The sequence below is a fragment of the Pseudoliparis swirei genome, chromosome 2 (assembly GCF_029220125.1).
Source record: "Pseudoliparis swirei isolate HS2019 ecotype Mariana Trench chromosome 2, NWPU_hadal_v1, whole genome shotgun sequence".
In the NCBI taxonomy this organism is placed as follows: Eukaryota; Metazoa; Chordata; class Actinopteri; order Perciformes; family Liparidae; genus Pseudoliparis; species Pseudoliparis swirei.
The window spans coordinates 25,097,712-25,125,533 of NC_079389.1; the positions used below are offsets into that span (position 1 = coordinate 25,097,712).

A 27,822-nucleotide genomic window follows, 5' to 3' on the forward strand; every position below is an offset into this window, starting at 1 on the left:
GACATGTCCTCTGTGGTTGTGTCAAGTCCAACATGTGGCCCCGGGCCCTAAAGTAGGTCACAGCGACAGGAGAGAAGTGAAACCAGGCTGCTTGTGTCCTGTGTATTCTGGCTATAACATAGTTGAGTATTTAATATGTATTCAAGATGTGAACAACTTCAAATACACACTGGTTCTATAAATGCATGACATCCACGCATCCCTCCCCCATCGGAGTGCAGCAGCGTTCAGCCTCTGGAGCGCTTCTTCCCCTCTTCCCGTTGACGTGGAGCTCGTCATGATGGCGTCTGAACCGCTTCCACTTGGACAATATCTGGGGCACACGTGACCGACAGCCCGTGAGCGGCGGCCAATGGGAGCCCACCTCGCGCGTCACGTGACAACCCCTCGAGCTCGCTTCAGCGAATGGGAGCGCGAGAGCCCCGGAGGAGCGGGAGGAGGGAGGACGGCCAACTGGCGAGAAACAAGATGGAGACCTCCGGCCACTGCGCCTCTGTTTCCACCGGGCGCTCCTCGGTGCGGAGGGGGCGGGTTTAATACACGACTGTTCCTTTCTTTAGGAGGGGGGAAGGACGTCGTCTGTGGAGTCCTCCGAGCGGCGACTCGTTCCCCGTCGTGACCCGGCAGCGAGCGGCTCTCCTCCAGAGGGACACACGCTCCCGCTGGGCGGTCAACCAGGGACCACAACACAAGGGTGTTGTCTTCATCATACCATACTGTCTGACAACTTTCTAGCCGATAGACGTCATCTCCGCCGCCGCCGGTGGAGGAGAGGAGGAGTGGAGCGTCGACCCGGACCAGCCATGTCACCGACACCAGTCATTCTACCCGGCTTTGGGTTGTGGGACTCGGAGTTACCGACGTGAGAGACACGGACTTCCGGTGAGCTTCAGGATCTCCCCGGAGCAACACGGAGACCGAAGGGAGGTCTCCCCGGGCTGAGCCGCTCCTCCCCCAGCCCTCCAGCCCTGGAGCCGCCGGGGTCTCCCCCGAGATGCTGGCGCTGGCAGAAGAGGCCGCCCGGGCCGGGGACTTCGGCCTGGCCGCGGACATCTACAGCTCGCAGCTGTCGGCGCAGCCGGACCGGGGGCTGTGCCTGAGGAGGGCCGACTGCCTGAGCCGCGCCGGCCGGACCACCGAGGCGCTGGACTCGTACTGCGCGGCGGCCGGCCTGGGCAAGCTGCGGCCGGAGGAGCTGCCGCTCCTGGTGGACACCATCGCCCGGACTCTGCGGGAGAAGGAGCTCGGCAGCCCCGGGCCGCGCAGCGGGGACGGGGACTGCGGAGAGGCCGACGCGCTGGACCTGTTCTCCTGCCGCCTGTGCAGCTGCCTGCTCCACGAGCCCACCACCCTGGACTGCGGACACACGTTCTGCAGGCTCTGCCTGGAGGACGCCTCCGCGAGGGAGTGCGCCCACTGCGAGCAGCCGCTCGGCCAGAAGGACGGGCTGCCCAACGGCCGCCGGCTGGACGTGGTGCTCAGCGGCCTGCTGGACAAGCTGTTCGCCTCGGAGAGCAGAGCCCGGAGGCTGTGGCTGGAAGGAGAGGCGCTGTGGAGGAGCCGGGCCCTCCCGCAGGCCCTGGACAAGTACAACGCCGCCGTGGACCTGGGTGAGACCGCAGAGCCTCGGCATGCAGCACGACTGTGATGCGGTGTTTCCTCCATTCATAACAGGTGACCGAGTTTTCAGTGTAGTTCCCCGGTGGCGCCGACAGGGGCCGCTCCTCCGGTCAGATTTTATGACGCACCGGACTCAGTTACCTAAGAGACACACATTCTGATCTCAAGGGCCCATCACACCGTGAGGGGTCTGCATAGAGCTGAGGGGTCTGCATAGAGCTGAGGGGTCTGCATAGAGCATGAGGGGTCTGCATAGAGCATGAGGGGTCTGCATAGAGCTGAGGGGTCTGCATAGAGCATGAGGGGTCTGCATAGAGCATGAGGGGTCTGCATAGAGCATGAGGGGTCTGCATAGAGCATGATGGGTCTGCATAGAGCATGAGTGGTCTGCATAGAGCATGAGGGGTCTGCATAGAGCTGAGGGGTCTGCATAGAGCATGAGGGGTCTGCATAGAGCTGAGGGGTCTGCATAGAGCATGAGGGGTCTGCATAGAGCATGAGGGGTCTGCATAGAGCTGAGGGGTCTGCATAGAGCATGAGGGGTCTGCATAGAGCATGAGGGGTCTGCATAGAGCTGAGGGGTCTGCATAGAGCTGAGGGGTCTGCATAGAGCATGAGGGGTCTGCATAGAGCTGAGGGGTCTGCATAGAGCTGAGGGGTCTGCATAGAGCATGAGGGGTCTGCATAGAGCATGAGGGGTCTGCATAGAGCTGAGGGGTCTGCATAGAGCATGAGGGGTCTGCATAGAGCATAAGGGGTCTGCATAGAGCTGAGGGGTCTGCATAGAGCATGAGGGAGAAGAGCCTCCATCAGGGTTAGAGCGTCATGGAGAAACGTTGATCCTCAGTCTGTGAGATAGATAGATAGATAGATATATACTTTATTAATCCCCAAGGGGAAATTTGTCGTGACAGTAGCAGCAACACACAAGAATAAAAACAAAACACAAAATATAAGAAATAGGGATGAAAGATATAGAAGTATACAAGTAAAATAAAAGTAAAATACAAAACAAAATATATATGTAAATATACAACACACATGCATACACAACACACAACAACACTGACAAATCAAATACACAAAATATTAAATATAGACAGAGTGCAAAAAGCAAAGTGTGTGTATGAGTGCAGAGCAAATGAAATGAAATGTATGTGTGTAGTGCAAACAAATGAGATGTGTGAAGTGCAGATCAACATAGTGTAAGTATTCAGCTATTGTTGTAGTTATTGCACTATGATCTGGCAAGAGGTGATCTGTTATAGAGCCTCATAGCCGTCGGCAGGAATGTTCTCCTGTATCTGTCCTTGTGGCAGCGTGAGGAGACGCCTGAGAAAGTCCTCCTCTGTCCCTGTAGGAGGTGGTGGAGAGGGTGGTCCGGTTGTCCAATATGGACACAGTTTCTTCAACGTCCTCCTCTCCACCACCTGTTCCAGGTGCTCCAGCTGGCAGCCGATGATGGAGCCAGCCTTCCTAACCAGTTTGTTAAGACGGCTGGTGTCACTGCCCGATGCTGCTCCCCAGCAGACAATGGCAAAGTGCAGCACACTGGCCAACCGACTGGTAGAATAACTCCAGCATCTTGCTGCACACGCTGAAGGATCAAGCTTTCAGGAAAAGAGTCGACTCCTCCTTCTTGTACACAGCGTTGATGTTGGCCTTCCAGTTCAGTCGATGGAGACGCCCAGGTACTGGTCCTCCTCCACCAGGTACTGGTCCTCCTCCACCAGGTACTGGTCCTCCTCCACCATGTCCACGCCCACTCCCTGGACACTCAGAGGGGAGGAGCTGTCGCCTCCTGAAGTCCACCACCATCTCTGGTCTTGGCCACGCTCAGCCGCAGGTGGTTCTCATCGCCCACTTTACAAAGTCACTCACCACTGCCCTGTACCTCCTCCCGTCCATCCCTATTACACCCGATCACTGCAGAGTCATCAGAGTACTTCTGCAGATGGCATGACTCCGTGTTGTACTGGAAGTCACTGGTGTACAGGGTGAAGAGGAAGGAGACAGAACAGTTCCTGTGGGTTCCAACATCACTGACCACCGCTCCAGACAGCACACGCCCATTCTGACAAACTGTGGTCTGCCTGTGAAGATGAAGGTAGATGAGGATGAAGTACATGAGTGATGAAGTACATGGAGATGAAGTACATGAGGACAGAAGGTAGATGAGGATGAGGTAGATGAAGATGAAGGTATATGAGGGTAAAATTTGTGGGATACGGTGAATGAGGACCGAAGGGTATGAAGATGAAGTTACATGAGGATGAAGGTAGATGAGGATGAAGGTATATGAAGATGAAGTTACATGAGGATGAAGGTAGATGAGGATGAAGGTAGATGAAGATGAAGGCAGATGAAGGTATATGAAGATGAAGTTACATGAGGATGAAGGTAGATGAGGATGAAGGTGTTACCTTGAAGATGAAGTACATGAGGATGAGATAGTTGTACATGAGGATGAAGTTACATGAGGATGAAGGTAGATGAGGATGAAGTACATGAGGATGAAGGTAGATGAGGATGAAGGCAGATGAAGGTATATGAAGATGAAGTTACATGAGGATGAAGGTAGATGAGGATGAAGGTATATGAAGATGAAGTTACATGAGGATGAAGGGTAGATGGAGGTACTATGAGGATGGTAGATGATTAGATGAAGGTACATGAGGATGTAGGAGGATGAAGGCAGATGAAGGGCAAGATGAAGTTACATGAGGATGAAGGTAGATGAGGATGGGAAGGTATATGAAGATGAAGTTAAGCCCAGAGGATGAGAGGTACATGAGGGATGAAGTATTGGCGAGATGAAGGTAGATGAGGATGAAGGTAGATGAGGATGAAGGTGAATGAGATGAAGGCATGAGGATGAGGGTATGAGATGGAGGATGAATGAAGTACATGAGGATGAAGTACATGAGGATGAAGAAGGTTATGTTGAGGATGAAGGTAGATGAGGATGAAGGCGAGGATGAAGTACAGGTAGAGATGAGGATGAAGGTAGATGAGGGATGAAGGTAGATGAAGATGGAAGTACATGAGGATGAAGATGAAGGATGAAGTACATGAGGATGAAGTATATGAAGATGAAGTTACATGAGGATGAAGTGTTAAGGAGAGGATAGCTAGATGAAGATGAAGTACATGAGGATGCTATGAGGATGAAGGTAGATGAGGATGAAGTACATGAAGATGAAGGTAGATGAGGATGAAGTACATGAGGATGAAGTACATGAGGATGAAGGTAGATGAAGATGAAGGTAGATGAAGATGAAGTACATGAGGATGAAGGTGATGAGGATGAAGGTAGATGAAGATGAAGTATATGAGGATATGAAGATGAAGCATGAAGGCATGGAGGATGAAGTACATGAGATGAAGGTAGATGAGGATGAAGGTAGATGAAGATGAAGGTATATGAAGATGTAGTAAGGAGATGAAGTACATGAGGATGAAGTAGAAGAGGATGTGAAGTATTATGAGTAAGGGATGAAGGTAGATGAGGATGAAGGATGAGATGAAGACATGGAGATGAAGGTAGATGAGGATGAAGTAATGAGGATGAAGAGAGGATGAAGGTAGATGAAGATGAAGGTATATGAAGATGTTACATGAGGATGAAGGTAGATGAGGATGAAGTAAGATGAAGATGAAGTAGAGGATGAAGGTAGATGAGGATGAAGGTAGATGAAGGTACATGAGGATGAAGGTACATGAGGATGAAGTACATGAGGATGAAGTTACATGAGGATGAAGGTAGATGAGGATGAAGGTAGATGAAGATGAAGTACATGAGGATGAAGGTAGATGAAGATGAAGTTACATGAGGATGAAGGTAGATGAGGATGAAGGTATGAAGGAAGTTACATGAGGATGAAGGTGGAATGAAGGTAGATGAAGATGAAGTATATGAGGATGAAGGTAGATGAGGATGAAGTACATGAGGATGAAGTACATGAGGATGAAGGTAGATGAGGATGAAGTACATGAGGATGAAGTACATGAGGATGAAGGTAGATGAGGATGAAGGTAGATGAGGATGAAGTACATGAGGATGAAGGTAGATGAGGATGAAGGACATGAGGATGAAGTACATGAGGATGAAGGTAGATGAGGATGAAGGTAGATGAGGATGAAGTACATGAGATGAAGATGAAGGAAGATGAGGATGAAGGTAGATGAAGATGAAGTACATGAGGATGAAGTACATGAGGATGAAGGTAGATGAAGATGAAGGTACATGAGGATGAAGGTAGATGAGGATGAAGTACATGAGGATGAAGGTACATGAAGATGAAGGTAGATGAGGATGAAGTACATGAGGATGAAGGTAGATGAGGATGAAGTACATGAGGATGAAGGAGGATGAAGTACATGAGGATGAAGTACATGAGGATGAAGGTAGATGAGGATGTAGGTAGATGAGGATGAAGGTAGATGAAGATGAAGGTACATGAGGATGAAGGTAGATGAGGATGAAGGTATATGAAGATGAAGTTACATGAGGATGAAGTACATGAGGATGAAGGTAGATGAGGATGAAGGTAGATGAAGATGAAGGTATATGAAGATGAAGTTACATGAGGATGAAGGTACATGAGGATGAAGGTACATGAAGATGAAGTACATGAGGATGAAGGTAGATGAAGATGAAGGTAGATGAAGATGAAGGTAGATGAAGATGAAGTACATGAGGATGAAGTACATGAGGATGAAGGTAGATGAAGATGAAGTACATGAGGATGAAGTACATGAGGATGAAGGTAGATGAGGATGAAGTACATGAGGGTGAAGGTACATGAAGATGAAGGTAGATGAGGATGAAGTACATGAGGATGAAGTACATGAGGATGAAGTACATGAGGATGAAGGTACATGAGGATGAAGGTAGATGAGGATGAAGTACATGAGGGTGAAGGTACATGAAGATGAAGGTAGATGAGGATGAAGTACATGAGGATGAAGTACATGAGGATGAAGTACATGAGGATGAAGGTAGATGAAGATGAAGGTACATGAGGATGAAGGTAGATGAGGATGAAGGTATATGAAGATGAAGTTACATGAGGATGAAGTACATGAGGATGAAGGTAGATGAGGATGAAGGTAGATGAGGATGAAGGTAGATGAAGATGAAGGTACATGAGGATGAAGGTACATGAGGATGAAGTACATGAGGATGAAGGTAGATGAGGATGAAGGTAGATGAGGATGAAGGTAGATGAAGATGAAGGTACATGAAGATGAAGGTACATGAAGATGAGGTACATGAAGATGAAGGTAGATGAAGATGAAGTTACATGAGGATGAAGGTAGATGAGGATGAAGTACATGAAGATGAAGTACATGAGGATGAAGTACATGAGGATGAAGGTAGATGAAGATGAAGGTACATGAGGATGAAGTACATGAGGATGAAGGAAGATGAAGATGAAGGTACATGAGGATGAAGGTCTCCCACCTGTTGAGCTCCATGATCTCAGGAACCCAAGGAAACAGAGGAGAAGAAGTGTTCTCTCTCTCCGCAGGTACATGGCTCAGGCTCTTCCTCGCTCCTCTTCCTCTCCTAATCACGCTCTCCTCTTGGCCTTGGTTCTGTGTGGTGGTCCCGGTCGGGTCGGTGCTGGACTCTCAGTGAGCGACTTCAAAAAGAGAGCAACCTGTTGGCGGCTTGACGCACAGGCTGACCAATCACAGGACGGCTAGGCACCGCTCACTCTCTCTCTCTCTCTCTCTCTCTCTCTCTCTCTCTCTCTCTCTCTCTGTGTCTCTCTCTCTCTCTCTCTGTCTCTCTCTCTCTCTCTCTGTGTCTCTCTCTCTCTCTCTCTGTGTCTCTCTCCCTCTCTCTCTCTGTGTCTCTCTCCCTCTCTCTCTCTCTGTCTCTCTCCCCCCCCCCCCGGGGAGCCCTGAGCTGAGTGATGAGGTAATAGGAGCAGCTGCTAAACACTAAACTAAAGCAGCTCCAGTTTAATGTTCCTGATGTGACTTCTTGTTTCCTTGTTTTCTTGTTTTCTTGTTTCCTTGTTTCCTTGTTTTCTTGTTTTCTTGTTTCCTTGTTTCCTTGTTTTCTTGTTTCCTTGTTTTCTTGTTTTCTTGTTTCCTTGTTTTCTTGTTTCCTTGCTTCCTTGTTTTCTTGTTTCCTTGGTTCCTTGTTTCCTTGTTTACTTTAAATTCGTCATCATGCCATCACAGTCAGATTCATTTCAGACGAGGGTCTCAGTTGTATTAACTCAGTCGTCTTTTATTTTGAAAATACCATATTAGCATTGTGACTTAAGAAGGTAACAACACAACTACCACTGAGATAAGTAACAGTCTTCTGGTTTACCAGGACCCTGAACGCCCCATGCACCTGCACCATAGATGTTGCGCAATCGTGTTCCTCCAGGCGGCGGCGCCCTAAAGAGCTGAAGCCCTCCATCACTGAGTCCAGAGGGGTGTTAGGGGCATATATATATATATATTTATATATCAGATGTTTGTGTGTTGATGAAACAACATCATCGTTCATATGACATCACTTCCTCCATCATGGACCTGCTCCTCCCTCCAAACAGCTCTTATGGGGGCTCTAGAGCATGATGGGAAAGGGCCCTGCACCTGGGGGCTCTAGAGCATGATGGGAAAGGGCTCTGCACCTGGGGGCTCTAGAGCATGATGGGAAAGGGCCCTGCACCTGGGGGCTCTAGAGCATGATGGGAAAGGGCCCTGCACCTGGGGGCTCTAGAGCATGATGGGAAAGGGCCCTGCACCTGGGGCCCAGCGCAGTGCGTCTGGCCGGTTGTTGTGGCAGCAGCTGCTTCCTCGGCGTACAGGTGTGTTTCCTGGTGGCGGCGGCCTGATGCTCGGGGCCTCCTCCCAGAGCGCTGAGAGAACACGATGTCCTCCAGCAGGAAGAGGGACGGGGGTCTCCAGAGGGACGGGGGTGTCCAGAGGGATGGGGGTCTTCAGAGGGACGGGGTGTCCAGAGGGATGGGGGTCTCCAGAGGGACGGGGGTCTCCAGAGGGACGGGGGTGTCCAGAGGGATGGGGGTCTCCAGAGGGACGGGGGTGTCCAGAGGGATGGGGGTCTCCAGAGGGACGGGGGTCTCCAGAGGGACGGGGGTGTCCAGAGGGATGGGGGTCTCCAGAGGGACAGGGGTCTCCAGAGGGACAGAGGTCTCCAGAGGGATGGGGGTCTCCAGAGGGATGGGGGTGTCCAGAGGGATGGGGGTCTCCAGAGGGACGGGGGTGTCCAGAGGGATGGGGGTCTCCAGAGGGACAGGGGTCTCCAGAGGGACGGGGTGTCCAGAGGGATGGGGTCTCCAGAGGGACGGGGATCTCCAGAGGGACGGGGTGTCCAGAGGATGGGGTCTCCAGAGGGACAGGGGTCTCCAGAGGGACAGAGGTCTCCAGAGGGATGGGGGTCTCCAGAGGGATGGGGTGTCCAGAGGGATGGGGGTCTCCAGAGGGATGGGGGTCTACAGGGGGAGGGGGGTGTCCAGAGGGATGGGGGTCTCCAGAGGATGGGGTCTCCAGAGGACGGGGTGTCCAGAGGGATGGGGGTCTCCAGAGGGATGGGGGTCTCCAGAGGGATGGGGGTGTCCAGAGGGATGGGGGTCTCCAGAGGGATGGGGGTCTACAGAGGGACGGGGGTGTCCAGAGGGACGGGGGTCTCCAGAGGGACGGGGCCAGACGGTGGATCCAGTGTCCTGCTGCTCTACAGAGGTGACCATGTGTCTGGATCCTCCTCCTCTTCATCAAGCTGAGGCGTTAACGAGCTGATGCTCTTCCTCCTCTTATTAAGTCCATAACTCACCTGGAGGAGCTCAGAGCCTCCAGCAACCGCTCAGCTCCATAAATATAGAAACAATACTATACAGAACATGTATAAGACTATATCATATATATAATACTATATATATAAGATTTAAAGTCCTTCATGTCTTCAGGTGAAACGGAGCAGGATCTATCCTCAAGGGTTCTGGACCCTGGTCCTCAATCCACTTTGAGTGGTTCGAGTGTTCTAGTGGTTCTGGTTTTGGTGGTTCTGGTTTTGGTGGTTCTAGTGGTTCTGGAGAACTGTGAGTCCTTAAAGGACCTGTTGAGCTCTGTATTCTTGTATCTAGTGGTTCAGGTTCCAGTGGTTCTGGTGGTTCTGGAGCACTGTGAGCCCCTGAGGGACCCGGTGGGCTCTGTGTTCGTCACGGGGCGCGGTGCATTGTGGGACGTGGCCCCCTCATTAAACACCTGTTGTAAAGGTGCCACCTCGTTAAGCTCACAGGTGAGTCAGCTGTCAGCCCGGTGGGCGCGTGACCTTTCAATACATTCACTGGAACGCTGCTCCTGCCCACGCGGCAGCGATGTCTTTACGGCACTTTCCCAGAATGCATTGCGGTGGGAGCGTGCACAGTGTGACGCTCTATGGCCAGTTTATGAGGGTCATAACCACGCTGAGACACATGACATCATGAGGGTCATAACCACGCTGAGACACATGACATCATGAGGGTCATAACCACGCTGTCATAACCACGCTGAGACACATGACATCATGAGGGTCATAACCACGCTGAGACACATGACATCATGAGGGTCATAACCACGCTGAGACACATGACGTCCCGCTGAGACACATGACGATGACGCCACGAGGGTCATAACCACGCTGAGACACATGACGTCACGAGGGTCATAACCACGCTGAGACACATGACATCATGAGGGTCATAACCACGCTGAGACACATGACGTCACGAGGGTCATAACCACGCTGAGACACATGACATCACGAGGGTCATAACTGAGGGTCATAACCACGCTGAGACACATGAGACCACGAGGGTCATAACCACGCTGAGACACATGACATCATGAGGGTCATAACCACGCTGAGACACATGACATCATGAGGGTCATAACCACGCTGAGACACATGACGTCATGAGGGTCATAACCACGCTGAGACACATGACGTCATGAGGGTCATAACCACGCTGAGACACATGACGTCACGAGGGTCATAACCACGCTGAGACACATGACGTCACGAGGGTCATAACCACGCTGAGACACATGACGTCATGAGGGTCATAACCACGCTGAGACACATGACATCATGAGGGTCATAACCACGCTGAGACACATGACGTCATGAGGGTCATAACCACGCCGAGACACATGACATCATGAGGGTCATAACCACGCTGAGACACATGACGTCACGAGGGTCATAACCACGCTGAGACACATGACATCATGAGGGTCATAACCACGCTGAGACACATGACGTCATGAGGGTCATAACCACGCTGAGACACATGACATCATGAGGGTCATAACCACGCTGAGACACATGACGTCATGAGGGTCATAACCACGCTGAGACACATGACGTCATGAGGGTCATAACCACGCTGAGACACATGACGTCACGAGGGTCATAACCACGCTGAGACACATGACATCATGAGGGTCATAACCACGCTGAGACACATGACATCATGAGGGTCATAACCACGCTGAGACACATGACGTCACGAGGGTCATAACCACGCTGAGACACATGTCTACATGAGGGACATAACCACGCAGAGACACATGACGCCACGAGGTCATAACCACGCTGAGACACATGACGTCACGAGGGTCATAACCACGCTGAGACACATGACGTCATGAGGGTCATAACCACGCTGAGACACATGACGTCACGAGGGTCATAACCACGCTGAGACACATGACGTCACGAGGGTCATAACCACGCTGAGACACATGACGTCATGAGGGTCATAACCACGCTGAGACACATGACGCGAGGGTCAAACCACGCTGAGACACATGACGTCATGAGGGTCATAACCACGCTGAGACACATGACGTCACGAGGGTCATAACCACGCTGAGACACATGACGTCACGAGGGTCATAACCACGCTGAGACACATGACGTCATGAGGGTCATAACCACGCTGAGACACATGACGTCACGAGGGTCATAACCACGCTGAGACACATGACGTCACGAGGGTCATAACCACGCTGAGACACATGACGTCACGAGGGTCATAACCACGCTGAGACACATGACGTCACGAGGGTCATAACCACGCTGAGACACATGACATCATGAGGGTCATAACCACGCTGAGACACATGACGTCATGAGGGTCATAACCACGCTGAGACACATGACGTCACGAGGGTCATAACCACGCTGAGACACATGACGTCATGAGGGTCATAACCACGCTGAGACACATGACGTCACGAGGGTCATAACCACGGTGAGACACATGACGTCACGAGGGTCATAACCACGCTGAGACACATGACGTCATGAGGGTCATAACCACGCTGAGACACATGACGTCATGAGGGTCAAAACCACGCTGAGACACATGACATCATGAGGGTCAAAACCACGCTGAGACACATGACGTCACGAGGGTCATAACCACGCTGAGACACATGACGTCATGAGGGTCATAACCACGCTGAGACACATGACGTCATGAGGGTCATAACCACGCTGAGACACATGACGTCACGAGGGTCATAACCACGCTGAGACACATGACGTCATGAGGGTCATAACCAGTGGCGGCTGGTGAATTTTTTTTTTGGGGGGGCGCAGTTGGGCGACGCGGTTTAAATAGCACTCAACAATGAGAAGAAAAGAGGTTTTGAGTAGAATATTGTAAAAACCAAAGCTTTATTTCAAGAACACAGCGTGCTCATCAACACTGTCCAATAACAACTATCAACACACTGTAACTTTGGGCATGAGAGGTTCAGAGCAGAATTCTTTAAGAAACATTGGGTTGGGTTTTAGAGGTTTGCAAAATAAAAGAGTTTCACCCTCACATGAAAGAGGTTCAGAGCAGATGTTACAGATGTGGAACGGCATGGAAGAAGTCGGCTCAGATGGTGGATTTTCCCAGCACTTATTTATTCTGCAGAAGACAACAGAACACACACATTTGCCTTCTGATCTGTCTCTGCACTTCCACTTCCTCAGCAAAATAAAACCATTGTCCATGGAAGACAGGACCACATTAAATCTAAATAATAACAATTCTCATCAAAACCATGACATGTAACATACAAGGGGAAAACAGAGACCCTAATGGACAAAATAAATAACTACATGAGCTAGAGTCATTTCAGCAGAAACAGAGAAAATTCTAACTTTGAACAAAAGGGAAACACATACCTGCAGAAGACAACAGAACACACACATTTGCCTTCTGATCTGTCTCTGCACTTCCACTTCCTAGACACGCAAAACACAATTTACACAAGGAAAATATACGTCAAGGCAACCGGATGTAGCTAAACAAACGGTGCCAAAGTGGCTCAATGAGACCGCCACCAAACGTATATGTTGACGGTCTAAATGACACGACAGCTGGACGCCGTGATCGTATTTGCGACCATTACTGTATGTAACATAAACGGTTAATTTTATAAAAGAATATAGCCAAAATAGTGCAACATCGTTTTCACTCAACTCACCTCAGCAATATAAAACCATTGTGAGCAGGGTTGCCAGGTCTGTGTGACAAAACCAGCCCAATGGCCAATCAAACCAGCCCAAAACCAGCCCAATATCAGAACTCAAAATCTGCCCGTGCCAGTCCATCTACACTGCTTGTAAAGTGCAACAGCATTGCTATCATTGCCAAATATATTGTCATATGTACAAAGTAATAACATATGTTTAGTTTGCCAGCATTAAAAGCAGTTTTCCTAAACAGTTATTTCTATGTCCTAAAATGGCCTTGTGTAATTAGATACAGTATATTATCATAAATAAAATGTGTGTACGTATGATCTGGAGTCAGTTTGGTAGGATTTGGGTATGAATAAATTATTTCATTTAAAATATGGATTTTTATTTAACGATATTCATGTAATTTGTATGCAAATAGGTCTACCCAACCAAGGACAAAAAATTCAACCCACAAGAACACTTCAAAGTGGCCCGATTCCGCAGGAAAACCATGGACCTGGCAACACTGCTCTATGGGCTGAGGGAACATACGGGTCTCTGATCTGCCGAATAATCCAATCGCGTGCGCACATTTGTGCGCCCCAAGATTCCCGGTTTCATCCGCCAATGTGAAGCCGGTCTTTGCCAAATCGACTGAAATGTTGTATCGATGCCAACACATCAAGTAGACCAGCGCCCAAAAGGAAGGGGCTTCTCTCCGTGATAATGGCGATATATTATATTTTTTCACATTAACTTAAGTGGTTGTTGACAGGGGCTTACGGTCTCCCACACACATTTAGCGCGTCAACACGGTATATTTACTATTTAAATGATTTGGCATATAATGTTTTTTGACAGATTTTTTTTTTTTCTTCTTTTTTTTTCATCTCCAAATTTTAAGAGGGGCGGCGCCCTAGCGCCCCCTATGGACGAACCGCCACTGGTCATAACCACGCTGAGACACATGACGTCACGAGGGTCATAACCACGCTGAGACACATGACGTCACGAGGGTCATAACCACGCTGAGACACATGACGTCACGAGGGTCATAACCACGCTGAGACACATGACATCATGAGGGTCATAACCACGCTGAGACACATGACATCATGAGGGTCATAACCACGCTGAGACACATGACGTCACGAGGGTCATAACCACGCTGAGACACATGACATCATGAGGGTCATAACCACGCTGAGACACATGACATCATGAGGGTCATAACCACGCTGAGACACATGACGTCACGAGGGTCAAAACCACGCTGAGACACATGACGTCATGAGGGTCATAACCACGCTGAGACACATGACGTCATGAGGGTCATAACCACGCTGAGACACATGACATCATGAGGGTCATAACCACGCTGAGACACATGACGTCATGAGGGTCATAACCACGCTGAGACACATGACATCATGAGGGTCATAACCACGCTGAGACACATGACGTCATGAGGGTCATAACCACGCTGAGACACATGACGTCACGAGGGTCAAAACCACGCTGAGACACATGACGTCATGAGGGTCATAACCACGCTGAGACACATGACGTCATGAGGGTCATAACCACGCTGAGACACATGACGTCACGAGGGTCATAACCACGCTGAGACACATGACGCCACGAGGTCATAACCACGCTGAGACACATGACGTCACGAGGGTCATAACCACGCTGAGACACATGACGTCACGAGGGTCATAACCACGCTGAGACACATGACGTCACGAGGGTCATAACCACGCTGAGACACATGACGTCACGAGGGTCATAACCACGCTGAGACACATGACGCCACGAGGGTCATAACCACGCTGAGACACATGACGCCACGAGGGTCATAACCACGCTGAGACACATGACGCCATGAGGGTCATAACCACGCTGAGACACATGACATCGAGGGTCATAACCACGCTGAGACACATGACGCCATGAGGGTCATAACCACGCTGAGACACATGACGCCACGATGGTCATAACCACGCTGAGACACATGACGCCATGAGGGTCATAACCACGCTGACATGAGGACACGAGGGTCATAACCACGCTGGAGACACATGACATCGCGAGGGTCATAACCACGCTGAGACACATGACGTCATGAGGGTCATAACCACGCTGAGACACATGACGTCATGAGGGTCATAACCACGCTGAGACACATGACGTCATGAGGGTCATAACCACGCCGAGACACATGACATCATGAGGGTCATAACCACGCTGAGACACATGACGTCATGAGGGTCATAACCACGCTGAGACACATGACGTCACGAGGGTCATAACCACGCTGAGACACATGACGTCACGAGGGTCATAACCACGCTGAGACACATGACATCATGAGGGTCATAACCACGCTGAGACACATGACGTCACGAGGGTCATAACCACGCTGAGACACATGACGTCACGAGGGTCATAACCACGCTGAGACACATGACGTCATGAGGGTCATAACCACGCTGAGACACATGACGTCATGAGGGTCATAACCACGCCGAGACACATGACATCATGAGGGTCATAACCACGCTGAGACACATGACATCATGAGGGTCATAACCACGCTGAGACACATGACGTCACGAGGGTCATAACCACGCTGAGACACATGACGTCACGAGGGTCATAACCACGCTGAGACACATGACGTCATGAGGGTCATAACCACGCTGAGACACATGACGTCATGAGGGTCATAACCACGCCGAGACACATGACATCATGAGGGTCATAACCACGCTGAGACACATGACATCATGAGGGTCATAACCACGCTGAGACACATGACGTCATGAGGGTCATAACCACGCTGAGACACATGACATCATGAGGGTCATAACCACGCTGAGACACATGGATAACATGATATAATGCAACATGATAAACAAATACAACTATTAATGAATGTGTAAATATAAACAACACTATTTGATAAGATGTGTTCCTGTATTGTCAGTGGATTTATGTCCAGTTTATACATAAATACACCACATGTTCCTTTATTTGAGTGTACTTCATTCATCTGTTTCTCTGTATTCTCCCCACTGCGTTTGCTTTCCCCTATATTCTTATTTATTGTTGTATTATTTATGCTTATATGTGATATTTATGTGAGGGCGTTATTGCTCCACACTCACGGGATCACGTGCTGAGGATAAAGAAACATAAATTCAGCTAATCAGGAGCAATTGGTTAATTGAGTCAAGTTGACTAAACTAACGATGTGTGAACACGTTGATGATTCAATAGAGACGTGCAGCCGACGGCACAGCGCCACCTGCTGGCTGCTTAGAGTATTATGTTTACTGTGTGTTTTAGTCTTGATACAAATTATGATTATTATTGTATTTAAATGTTAAACTCTGTTTTAAAAAGTGCTATATAAATACTATAATTATTGTTCATATTATTCCAAACTGCTTATGCTATTTTAAGCTCGCCACTACCTTATTTATTGTATTAGTTTGTTCTCATTGCATCGGTTGTTGTTATTGTATGATCTATTCTATTGTTTGATCTATTCTATTGTTTGATCAATTATATTGTTTGATCTATTCTATTGTTTTATCCATTCTATTGTTTGAGCTATTCTATTGTTTTATCCATTCTATTGTTTGATCTATTCTATTGTTTTATCCATTCTATTGTTTCATCCATTCTATTGTTTGATCTATTCTATTGTTTTATCCATTCTATTGTTTGATCTATTCTATTGTTTCATCCATTCTATTGTTTGATCTATTCTATTGTTTTATCCATTCTATTGTTTGATCTATTCTATTGTTTTATCCAATCTATTGTTTCATCCATTCTATTGTTTGATCTATTCTATTGTTTGATCTATTCTATTGTTTGATCTATTCTATTGTTTTATCCATTCTATTGTTTCATCCATTCTATTGTTTGATCCATTCTATTGTTTCATCCATTCTATTGTTTGATCTATTCTATTGTTTGATCTATTCTATTGTTTTATCCATTCTATTGTTTGATCTATTCTATTGTTTTATCCATTCTATTGTTTGATCTATTCTATTGTTTGATCTATTCTATTGTTTCATCCATTCTATTGTTTGATCTATTCTATTGTTTGATCCATTCTATTGTTTGATCTATTCTATTGTTTGATCTATTCTATTGCTTGATCTATTCTATTGCTTTATCCATTCTATTGTTTGATCTATTCTATTGCTTTATCCATTCTATTGTTTGACAGGGTTTACTTCATACTGTCGTTTGTTTGTGCTCTTATTGGACCTCTCTGTTATATTTGAGCTTTTAGCTCTTTGTATAATAATGATGATGATTATTATCATTATATCATATTGTTATTATTGTATTCTACTGTTGTATCTGTGTCTGTTATATGTGTGTGATGAATACAGACATGTCCTCTGTGGTTGTGTCAAGTCCAACATGTGGCCCCGGGCCCTAAAGTAGGTCACAGCGACAGGAGAGAAGTGAAACCAGGCTGCTTGTGTCCTGTGTATTCTGGCTATAACATAGTTGAGTATTTAATATGTATTCAAGATGTGAACAACTTCAAATACACACTGGTTCTATAAATGCATGACATCCACGCATCCCTCCCCATCGAGTGCAGCAGCGTTCAGCCTCTGGAGCGCTTCTTCCCTCTTCCCGTTGACGTGGAGCTCGTCATGATGGCGTCTGAACCGCTTCCACTTGACAATATCTGGGGCACACGTGACCGACAGCCCGTGAGCGGCGGCCAATGGGAGCCCACCTCGCGCGTCACGTGACAACCCTCGAGCTCGCTTCAGCGAATGGGAGCGCGAGAGCCCCGGAGGAGCGGGAGGAGGGAGGACGGCCAACTGGCGAGAAACAAGATGGAGACCTCCGGCCACTGCGCCTCTGTTTCCACCGGGCGCTCCTCGGTGCGGAGGGGGCGGGTTTAATACACGACTGTTCCTTTCTTTAGGAGGGGAAGGACGTCGTCTGTGGAGTCCTCCGAGCGGCGACTCGTTCCCCGTCGTGACCCGGCAGCGAGCGGCTCTCCTCCAGAGGGACACACGCTCCCGCTGGGCGGTCAACCAGGACCACAACACAAGGGTGTTGTCTTCATCATACCATACTGTCTGACAACTTTCAGCCGATAGACGTCATCTCCGCCGCCGCCGGTGGAGGAGAGGAGGAGTGGAGCGTCGACCCGGACCAGCCATGTCACCGACACCAGTCATTCTACCCGGCTTTGGGTTGTGGGACTCGGAGTTACCGACGTGAGAGACACGGACTTCCGGTGAGCTTCAGGATCTCCCCGAGCAACACGGAGACCGAAGGGAGGTCTCCCCTGGCTGAGCTGCCTCCCCAGCCCTCCAGCCCTGGAGCCGCCGGGGTCTCCCCGAGATGCTGGCGCTGGCAGAAGAGGCCGCCCGGGCCGGGGACTTCGGCCTGGCCGCGGACATCTACAGCTCGCAGCCGTCGGCGCAGCCGGACCGGGGCTGTGCCTGAGGAGGGCCGACTGCCTGAGCCGCGCCGGCCGGACCACCGAGGCGCTGGACTCGTACTGCGCGGCGGCCGGCCTGGGCAAGTTGCGGCCGGAGGAGCTGCCGCCCTGGTGGACACCATCGCCCGGACTCTGCGGGAGAAGGAGCTCGGCAGCCCCGGGCCGCGCAGCGGGACGGGGACTGCGGAGAGGCCGACGCGCTGGACCTGTTCTCCTGCCGCCTGTGCAGCTGCCTGCTCCACGAGCCCACCACCCTGGACTGCGGACACACGTTCTGCAGGCTCTGCCTGGAGGACGCCTCCGCGAGGGAGTGCGCCCACTGCGAGCAGCCGCTCGGCCAGAAGGACGGGCTGCCCAACGGCCGCCGGCTGGACGTGGTGCTCAGCGGCCTGCTGGACAAGCTGTTCGCCTCGAGAGCAGAGCCCGGAGGCTGTGGCTGGAAGGAGAGGCGCTGTGGAGGAGCTGGCCTCCTGCAGGCCCTGGACAAGTACAACGCCGCCGTGGACCTGGGTGAGACCGCAGAGCCTCGGCATGCAGCACGACTGTGATGCGGTGTTTCTCCATTCATAACAGGTGACTGAGTTTTCAGTGTAGTTCCCCGGTGGCGCTGACAGGGCCGCTCCTCCGGTCAGATTTTATGACGCACCGGACTCAGTTACCTAAGAGACACACATTCTGATCTCAAGGGCCCATCACACCGTGAGGGGTCTGCATAGAGCTGAGGGGTCTGCATAGAGCTGAGGGGTCTGCATAGAGCATGAGGGGTCTGCATAGAGCATGAGGGGTCTGCATAGAGCTGAGGGGTCTGCATAGAGCATGAGGGGTCTGCATAGAGCATGAGGGGTCTGCATAGAGCATGAGGGGTCTGCATAGAGCATGAGGGGTCTGCATAGAGCATGAGTGGTCTGCATAGAGCTGAGGGGTCTGCATAGAGCATGAGGGGTCTGCATAGAGCTGAGGGGTCTGCATAGAGCTGAGGGGTCTGCATAGAGCATGAGGGGTCTGCATAGAGCATGAGGGGTCTGCATAGAGCTGAGGGGTCTGCATAGAGCATGAGGGGTCTGCATAGAGCATGAGGGGTCTGCATAGAGCTGAGGGGTCTGCATAGAGCTGAGGGGTCTGCATAGAGCATGAGGGGTCTGCATAGAGCTGAGGGGTCTGCATAGAGCTGAGGGGTCTGCATAGAGCTGAGGGGTCTGCATAGAGCATGAGGGGTCTGCATAGAGCTGAGGGGTCTGCATAGAGCTGAGGGGTCTGCAGAGCATGAGGGGTCTGCATAGAGCTGAGGGGTCTGCATAGAGCATGAGGGAGAAGAGCCTCCATCAGGGTTAGAGCGTCATGGAGAAACGTTGATCCTCAGTCTGTGAGATAGATAGATAGATAGATATATACTTTATTAATCCCCAAAGGGAAATTTGTCGTGACAGTAGCAGGAACACACAAGAATAAAACAAAACACAAAATATAAGAAATAGGATGAAAGATATAGAAGTATACAAGTAAAATAAAAGTAAAATACAAAACAAAATATATATGTAAATATACAACACACATGCATACACAACACACAACAACACTGACAAATCAAATAAAAATATTAAATATAGACAGAGTGCAAAAGCAAAGTGTGTGTATGAGTGCAGAGCAAATGAAATGAAATGTATGTGTGTAGTGCAAACAAATGAGATGTGTGAAGTGCAGATCAACATAGTGTAAGTATTCAGCTATTGTTGTAGTTATTGCACTATGATCTGGCAAGAGGTGATCTGTTATAGAGCCTCATAGCCGCCGGCAGGTTCTCCTGTATCTGTCCTTGTGGCAGCGTGAGGAGACGTCTGGAGAAAGTCCTCCTCTGTCCCTGTAGGAGGAGGTGGAGAGGGTGGTCCGGGTGGTCCGGGTGGTCCGGGTTGTCCAATATGGACAGCAGTTTCTTCAACGTCCTCCTCTCCACCACCTGTTCCAGGTGCTCCAGCTGGCAGCCGATGATGGAGCCAGCCTTCCTAACCAGTCTGTGAGACGGCTGGTGTCACTGCCCGATGCTGCTCCCCCAGCAGACAATGGCAAAGTGCAGCACACTGGCCACGCCCACTGGGAGAACATCTCCAGCATCTTGCTGCACACGTTGAAGGATCGAAGCTTCCTCAGGAAAAAGAGTCGACTCCTCCCCTTCTTGTACACAGCGTTGATGTTGGCCTTCCAGTTCAGTCGATGGAGACGCCCAGGTACTGGTCCTCCTCCACCAGGTACTGGTCCTCCTCCACCAGGTACTGGTCCTCCTCCACCATGTCCACGTCCACTCCCAGGACACTCAGAGGGGGAGGAGCTCTTCCTCCTGAAGTCCACCACCATCTCTGGTCTTGGCCACGTTCAGCCGCAGGTGGTTCTCATCGGCCCACTTTACAAAGTCACTCACCACTGCCCTGTACTCCTCCTCCCGTCCATCCCTAATACACCCGACCACTGCAGAACCATCAGAGTACTTCTGCAGATGGCATGACTCCGTGTTGTACTGGAAGTCACTGGTGTACAGGGTGAAGAGGAAGGGAGACAGAACAGTTCCTGTGGGTTTCCAGCATCACTGACCATCTCAGCACACGCCCATTCTGACAAACTGTGGCCTGTGAGGTCGCCAGTGATCCAGGAGATGGTGGACGCGTCCACACCGACCACCAGCTTCTCACCAGCAGCAGTGGCTGGATGGTGTTCAATGCACTGAGAAGTCAAAGAAAGTGACTCTCACAGAGACACCGGTTCCATCCAGGTGCGACTGAGCTCACAGCAGGTAGATGATGGCGCCGCCCACTCCCACATGAGGCTGGGAAGCAGATTGCAGAGGGTCCAGCGATGATTTCACCTGCGGCGGAGGTGGGCCAAGACCAGCCTCCAGCACCTTCATCACATGGGAGGTGAGGCGACCGTCGGTAGTCGTTGAGGCCAGATGGTGTTGACTTCTTTGGGACAGGGACCAGGCACACGCCTTCCACAGCACCGGGACCTCCCCCAGCCTCAGGCTGAGGGTGAAGAGGCGCTGCAGGACACCAGACAGCTGGGTGGCGCAGGTCTTTAGGACCCTGGGGCTGATGCCATCAGGACCTTCAGCTCTGCGCTGGTGTAGTTTCTCCAGCTGTCTTCTCACCTGGTCAGTCGTCACAGAGAGAGGGGTGGGGTGGAGGAGCCCACTGTTATTGAGGGCTCGGTGGATGTGCAGCTCAGCAGGGGGGACAGAGGGGGAGGTGTTTGGGAGGTGTGATGTGTGGAGGAGACAGGAGAGGGCTGTGAACTGAACCTATTGGAGTAACAGTTCAGCTCGTTGGCCCTCTCCAGGAGCCCCTGGCTGTCTCCTCCCACCTTGAAGCCAGTTATCTGCTTCATCCCAGACCACACCTCCTTGTGTTGTTCAGCTGGAGTTTGGCCTCCAGCTTCCTCCTGTAGGAGTCCTTGCCTCCTGAGCTTCACCTTCAGGTTGCGCTGGGCTTTCCTCAGCTCATCCTGTCTCCAGACCTGAAAGCAGCTCATGTTGAGAAGCGCCTTCAGGTCCCTGGTGATCCAGGGCTTGATGTTGGGGAAGCAGCACAGTCCGTGATGGGATGGTGGTGTGTTCACAGAACTTGATGTATTCCGTGATGCAGTCGGTCATACTGATGATGTCCTCCCCGTGCGGTCCACACAGCACATCCCAGTCCGTCGACTCGAAGCAGTCCTGTAGAGCGTCGTTAGCCTCCAGAGACCACCTCCTCACAGTCCTGGTGGTCACAGCCTCTTCACCAGAGGAACAGACCTGGTGTCAGCCGGACCAGGTCATGATCAGACCTGCCGAGGGGGGGAAGGGCAGTGGCGCTGTATGCGTCCTTAGTATTAGCATACAGCAAGTCCAGAGTGTTATTGTTCCTTGTTGGGCAGTCTATGTATTGATGGAAGGTTGGCAGAGCTTTTTCCAATGTGGTGTGGTTAAAGTCACCAGTGATAGCCATGAAGGCTCCAGGCTGATGATTCAGCAGAGCAGACAGTGGAGTGGATGGTGTCCACAGCTTCCTCAGCGTCAGCTGATGATGCGCGCACGACAACCACAATGGCGGACGTGAACTCTCTCGGCAAATAGTACGGGCGCATCCCCACGGCCAGCAGTTCAATGTTCGGCTACAGAAGCGCTCCTTCACGCACACATGGTCCGGGTGGCACCACCGTTCATTCACATAAACAGCGATCCCGCCCCCCCTCTTCTTACCGCTCTGTGTAGCGTCTCTGTCAGCCCGAACAGTCCTGAAGCCGGGCAAAGACGCGCTGTGATCCGGATAGTCCGCGTGCAGCCACGTCTCAGTGAAACACAGGAGGCTGCTCTCACGGAAGATCCTCTCAGTCATTACCAGCGCCGAGCTCATCCGTCTTATTGGCCAAAGACCTCACGTTCCCCGTTATGATCGACGGTACCGAGGGTTTGTATCTCCTCGTTTTAGCCCTCCGCTTGACACCCGATCTGCAACCGCGAGCCCTTCTCCGTAGCTCCAGCGGGATCACAGGTCTGTCTCCAGGCAGAAGCAGCGGCCTGCACAGCGATCAGCTGAGCACGCGAGTAGACGACGGTCCCCGTCATTGTTTTGCTGTGGCTCTCCGATACTCACGACAAAGTTTACAAAAGCCACAGTAGAAGTTTCGAAAAAAGTAGTTATGGTCCAGTGTCCGACCGTAACTAAGACAAACGTGAAAGAAAAGAAAAAGAGAGGAAAAGTGCAAAAAAAGACAATAAAATAAAAGCAAAACGCCACTACTGAAACAATCAGCCGTTGGCACGGCGCCATTTTATTTATTTTAAGGGTGTGTCTCTCTGTGTGTCTGTGTGTGTGTGTCTCTGTGTGTAGCACCCTCCTCAGGCAGGCTGCTGTGTCGGCGGGCCGAGCTGCACATGGAGATGAAGAGTTTTCCCCTCGGGCCCTCAGGAAAGCCCCCTGAGGGACCCCGGGTGGACCAAGGTGAAAACCCGGTTTCGCTGAACCGGCCCTCCCGGTTAAAGGAGGGGGCCAAAAGGTTTCGGGTTGTTCCCGGGTTTCCTTGGGGTCCGGGGGGTTGTATGGTTTCCTGGTCCCCTGTTTTTTGGGGTGGGGCCCGGGCCCCGGCCGAGGCCCCTGCAAACGGGGACCTGTGTGGGGGGGGCCCCCCTTAACCCCGGCTGGACCCTGAGGAGGCCCCCCAAAGGTTGTGTTTACCTTGTTACCCTTGTTTACCCTTTTTTACTTTTTTCCTTTGCCCTTTTTTGTGTTGGTGGTTCTCCTGCCAGGCCCTCGGCCGGGTTTTCCTCCTCCCCCGAGCCCGGGGGCCTCCGGGCTGTGGGGGGGGCACCCAAAACCTCCCCCCGGCCCCGGCCCCCGGGGCCTGGGGGCACCCCCGGGGCCCCCCCGCCCCCCTCCTCCCCCAAAGCAGGTTAGGGCTCCCCTTTTTTGATTCCCCACTTTGATTTTTTTTCATTTCAAAAAAATTTAATTTCCCCTTTTTCCTTCTCTCTCCCTGGGGTCTGGGAAATCAAGGCGTTTCATCCTGACCAAACCCTTTTGGGGGCCCATGCCCCCTTCCCCAACCCCCGAGGTTTTTTTGGTTTTTTCCCGGCCAGAAAGACCAAACCTGGGGCCGGGCTTTCCTGGCCTTTGGGTTTTCCCCTTTTTGGTGGGGAAAACGGGGAAAGGGCCCCGGGGCCTTCAACCCCCCCTCCAAATTTCCTTTCCACCGGGTAACTTGGGATTTTCCAGGTTTCTGGAAAAATTTTTTGGGGGATTTCCCATTAAACCTGTTTTTAATTTTTTGTTTTTCGGAAAAAATAAAAATGTTTTCCCCCTTTTAAAAAAAGGGAACGGTATGGAAACCCTTGGGGGGAAGTCATGGAATTTTTAAATGGTTTTAAAACCGTATTTTTTTAAAGGAAAAAAACCCTTTTGGCCCATGGGGGTCCCCCCCCAAAACAGCATTGTTTGGGGTTTGGAAGCGCTTTTTTTTAGAAATGCCTTTTAACCAAAGGGGACAGGGATTTATTAAAGCCGGGGCCTTGTGTTTTTGGGGGTTTTCCCAAAAAGTTGGAAAAATGGGGGGTTAATGATTCAAGGGAAATGGGTTTTCGGGAAAAGGAGGCTATTCTTAATTTGCTTAAATTAACCACTTTGGGGGGTTTAAAAAAGCGTTACAATTCCCAAAGTGTTTTTTTTGGTTGAAAACATGGGTTGGGGGCTTTCCTTTAAAAAACCCCGGGGCAATAATCCTTTTTGCTTTTAAGGGGAAAATCCTTTGGTTTCCCACTTGCCCCTAAAGGTTTAAAAAAGGAAATTGGGGAAAAAATAAAATAAAAATTTTTGGGGAAAGTTCCCAAATTGTGTTTTTAATTTTTAAATAAAACACTTCCCCAGGGGGCAGCACAGAGCCACCAAACAGGAAATGTGGTTTAAGGGGCCTGGGCCCCTTCATGGGGAAACCTTTTCCTTGGAGGGGAGCCTTTTCACTGGTAAAAGGGGATAAACCCCGCAGGGGGGTTTGATGGGGTTATTTCTAAAAAGTTAAGGCGGGGAAATTTAGGTTGTTAATCCCCCTTTGGTCATGGGAAAATAAAAACCTGTTTTCCCAGGAATGTGAGGGGGCCAAAATTGCGGGTAAAGGGGGCGTTAACCAAAAAGGGGGGGTTTGAGGGGGTTAGGAAAAAGCGTTTAAATTAATTAAACCCCCTAAATTTTCTTTTAAATGAAAAAAGGAATGGGGTTTTGGGTTCCAAAATAAACAGCAAAGATGGGCCAAAATAATTTTTGACTTAAAATTGGGCCCCCAAAAGGGGCCTTTGGGAATTCTAAACGCCAATGAATAACCTCTTTACGGTTAAAAAGAATTGAAAAAAAAAATAAAATTTTTGGAAAATAAGCAAAGGTTTTAGAAATTTAAAATTTTATTTTTTACAAAATTTTCAAAATTTTTTTAAAATCAAGGGGGGAAATGGGGTTTAATTTTGGGACCCCCAGGCCCAAGGGGGAAACCTGTTAAAATTAAAAGGGGTAACCTTTTCATTGGGGAAAAACCGGGGTTTTTGGCAGGGGGGTAAAACCCTTTTTTTTCCCCAAATTGGAAACCTTTAAATTTAAAATGTTTAACCTGTTCTTTGGTCAAATTTAAACCAACGGTTTGGGAAGGGGATAAACCCCAAAAAACCGTTGAGGGGGAAAACGGTAATGCTAGGGGGGGGTTAAGGAGGTGGGTTAAGGCAAAAATGCAAATTTGAGGATTAAATTGCACCCCCCTTTGGGTTTAAAAAGGGAAAAAAAGGGGTTTATTTTGGGGACCTTTTAGGGAACTTTTAGGTTTACCAATTTGTAAAGGGGGAAAAGGCCAAAAAATTTGGTTGTATTTTAAATAACCAACCCCAAAAATTTTTTCTTTGGCCAAAATTCTGGGGAATGGAAAAAGTTTTCAGGAGAACTTAACCAAAAGGAAAAGGAAAACAGCAAAGGGGTTTAAAAGGAAAAATTTTTTTTACAAAAAAAAGGGGGGAAAACCCCCCCAAGGTTGGCAAACCTTTTTGGGTTTTGATAATTGGAATTTTTTGACGGTCCAACCAACCAAAAGCCAAATTTTCCCCCAAAGGAAACCCCCTTGTTAATTGGGGAAAAACCCTTGGTAAAAAACTCAGGCCAAACTTTTTTTTTCCCCAAAATAAAACCCTTAAAAATCAAAGGGTTTCCCCAGTCCTTTCAAAAATTCCAAGGTTTGGGGAATTTTTAAAGGGGCCCAAAAAAGGGTTGAGGAGGGATAATGACTGATGGGGGTGTTTGTTTACATAAAAGGTAATGAACCTCGTAAAGGCCCCAAGGGTTGAGAACCTCGTCGGGGGCCCCGGTTTAAAAAATGGAGGAAAAGATTGTCCCTCGGGGTGGGAACCCCAATTTTTAGCCCCCGGCCCTCTTTATGCCTTTAACAAAAACCCCTGGGCCCTTAAAAAATAAAGGGGGAAAAGAAGGTCGGAAAACCCTTTTTTGATAGATGAACCCCAACCCGGAATGTGTTTCATGGGGAGGAGAATCTGCGGGGGTGGAAAAGGGGTTAGAGAAATCAAAGGAAAAGGGAAGAGGGGAGCCCCCGGTAAAAACCTTTTCACATAAAGCCCCCGGAACATAAGCCCGGCCCCCACGGGTTGGTCCTTGAACAAACCCCTTTTTTCGAGGTGTTGAACCTCGAACTGGGAATTTTTTTCGGGTGTGTGAAACCCTGAAAAACCCCTGGTTTTCCCTCTCCAAAAGGGAGGAACCCTTGAAATAATTGGGTTTCCATAATATGATGTAATTTAACGGGGCCCGCCCAATATTTGTTCCTCTTTCCCAATAACCCTTTTTAAACATGGGGGATGAGTTTGAACGGGGTCGTTCCCCACTTGGGGTGTGGGGAATTTTAAAGGGTCTTTTAATAAAGGTGAGGGTGAATTGAAATGGGATGTGTTTAAAATGGTGATGATGTAACCTCTGTAACAGCGGAGACCCTCTCGTCCCTCTGCATGAGGTGATGATGTAACCTCTGTAACATGGAGACCCCGTGTCCCTCTGCATGAGGTGATGATGTAACCTCTGTAACATGGAGACCCTCGTGTCCCTCTACATGAGGTGATGATGTAACCTCTGTAACATGGAGACCCTCGTGTCCCTCTACATGAGGTGATGATGTAACCTCTGTAACATGGAGACCCTCGTGTCCCTCTGCATGAGGTGATGATGTAACCTCTGTAACATGGAGACCCTCGTGTCCCTCTCATGAGGTGATGATGTAACCTCTGTAACATGGAGACCCTCGTGTCCCCTACATGAGGTGATGATGTAACCTCTGTTACATGGAGACCCTCGTGTCCCTCTACATGAGGTGATGATGTAACCTCTGTAACATGGAGACCTCGTGTCCCTCTGCATGAGGTGATGATGTAACCTCTGTAACATGGAGACCCTCGTGTCCCTCTACATGAGGTGATGATGTAACCTCTGTAACATGGAGACCCTCGTGTCCCTCTGCATGAGGTGATGATGTAACCTCTGTAACATGGAGACCCTCGTGTCCCTCTACATGAGGTGATGATGTAACCTCTGTAACATGGAGACCCTCGTGTCCCTCTACATGAGGTGATGATGTAACCTCTGTAACATGGAGACCCTCGTGTCCCTCTGCATGAGGTGATGATGTAACCTCTGTAACATGGAGACCCTCGTGTCCCTCTACATGAGGT

General features: G+C 49.8%; 1 protein-coding gene across 7 annotated transcripts; it reads left to right on the forward strand.

The window, feature by feature from the left end:
• LOC130200457 (LON peptidase N-terminal domain and RING finger protein 2-like) lies at positions 1-23,513 on the forward strand. 7 transcript variants are annotated; one of them, XR_008833017.1, is made up of 3 exons: positions 1-1,674; positions 20,461-20,818; positions 23,453-23,513. XR_008833017.1 is itself a non-coding variant. In XM_056424805.1 (2 exons), exons 1-2 carry the CDS (start codon positions 995-997, stop codon positions 3,080-3,082), a joined length of 639 nt encoding a protein of 212 aa, XP_056280780.1. In that variant the 5' UTR covers positions 1-994; the 3' UTR covers positions 3,083-3,127. The 7 variants fall into 7 exon arrangements, 3 of the variants coding, with proteins under 3 accessions (XP_056280780.1, XP_056280758.1, XP_056280771.1); XR_008833018.1 differs by having other exon boundaries at positions 20,560-20,818; XR_008833022.1 differs by having other exon boundaries at positions 20,461-20,839; positions 23,453-23,504.
• Positions 23,514-27,822: the final 4,309 nt, after the last annotated feature.

What these genes read in the sequence shown, in the direction of transcription:
- LOC130200457 (XM_056424783.1), top strand. Translation starts at nt 995, where the DNA reads ATGCTGGCGCTGGCAGAAGAGGCCGCCCGGGCCGGGGACTTCGGCCTG.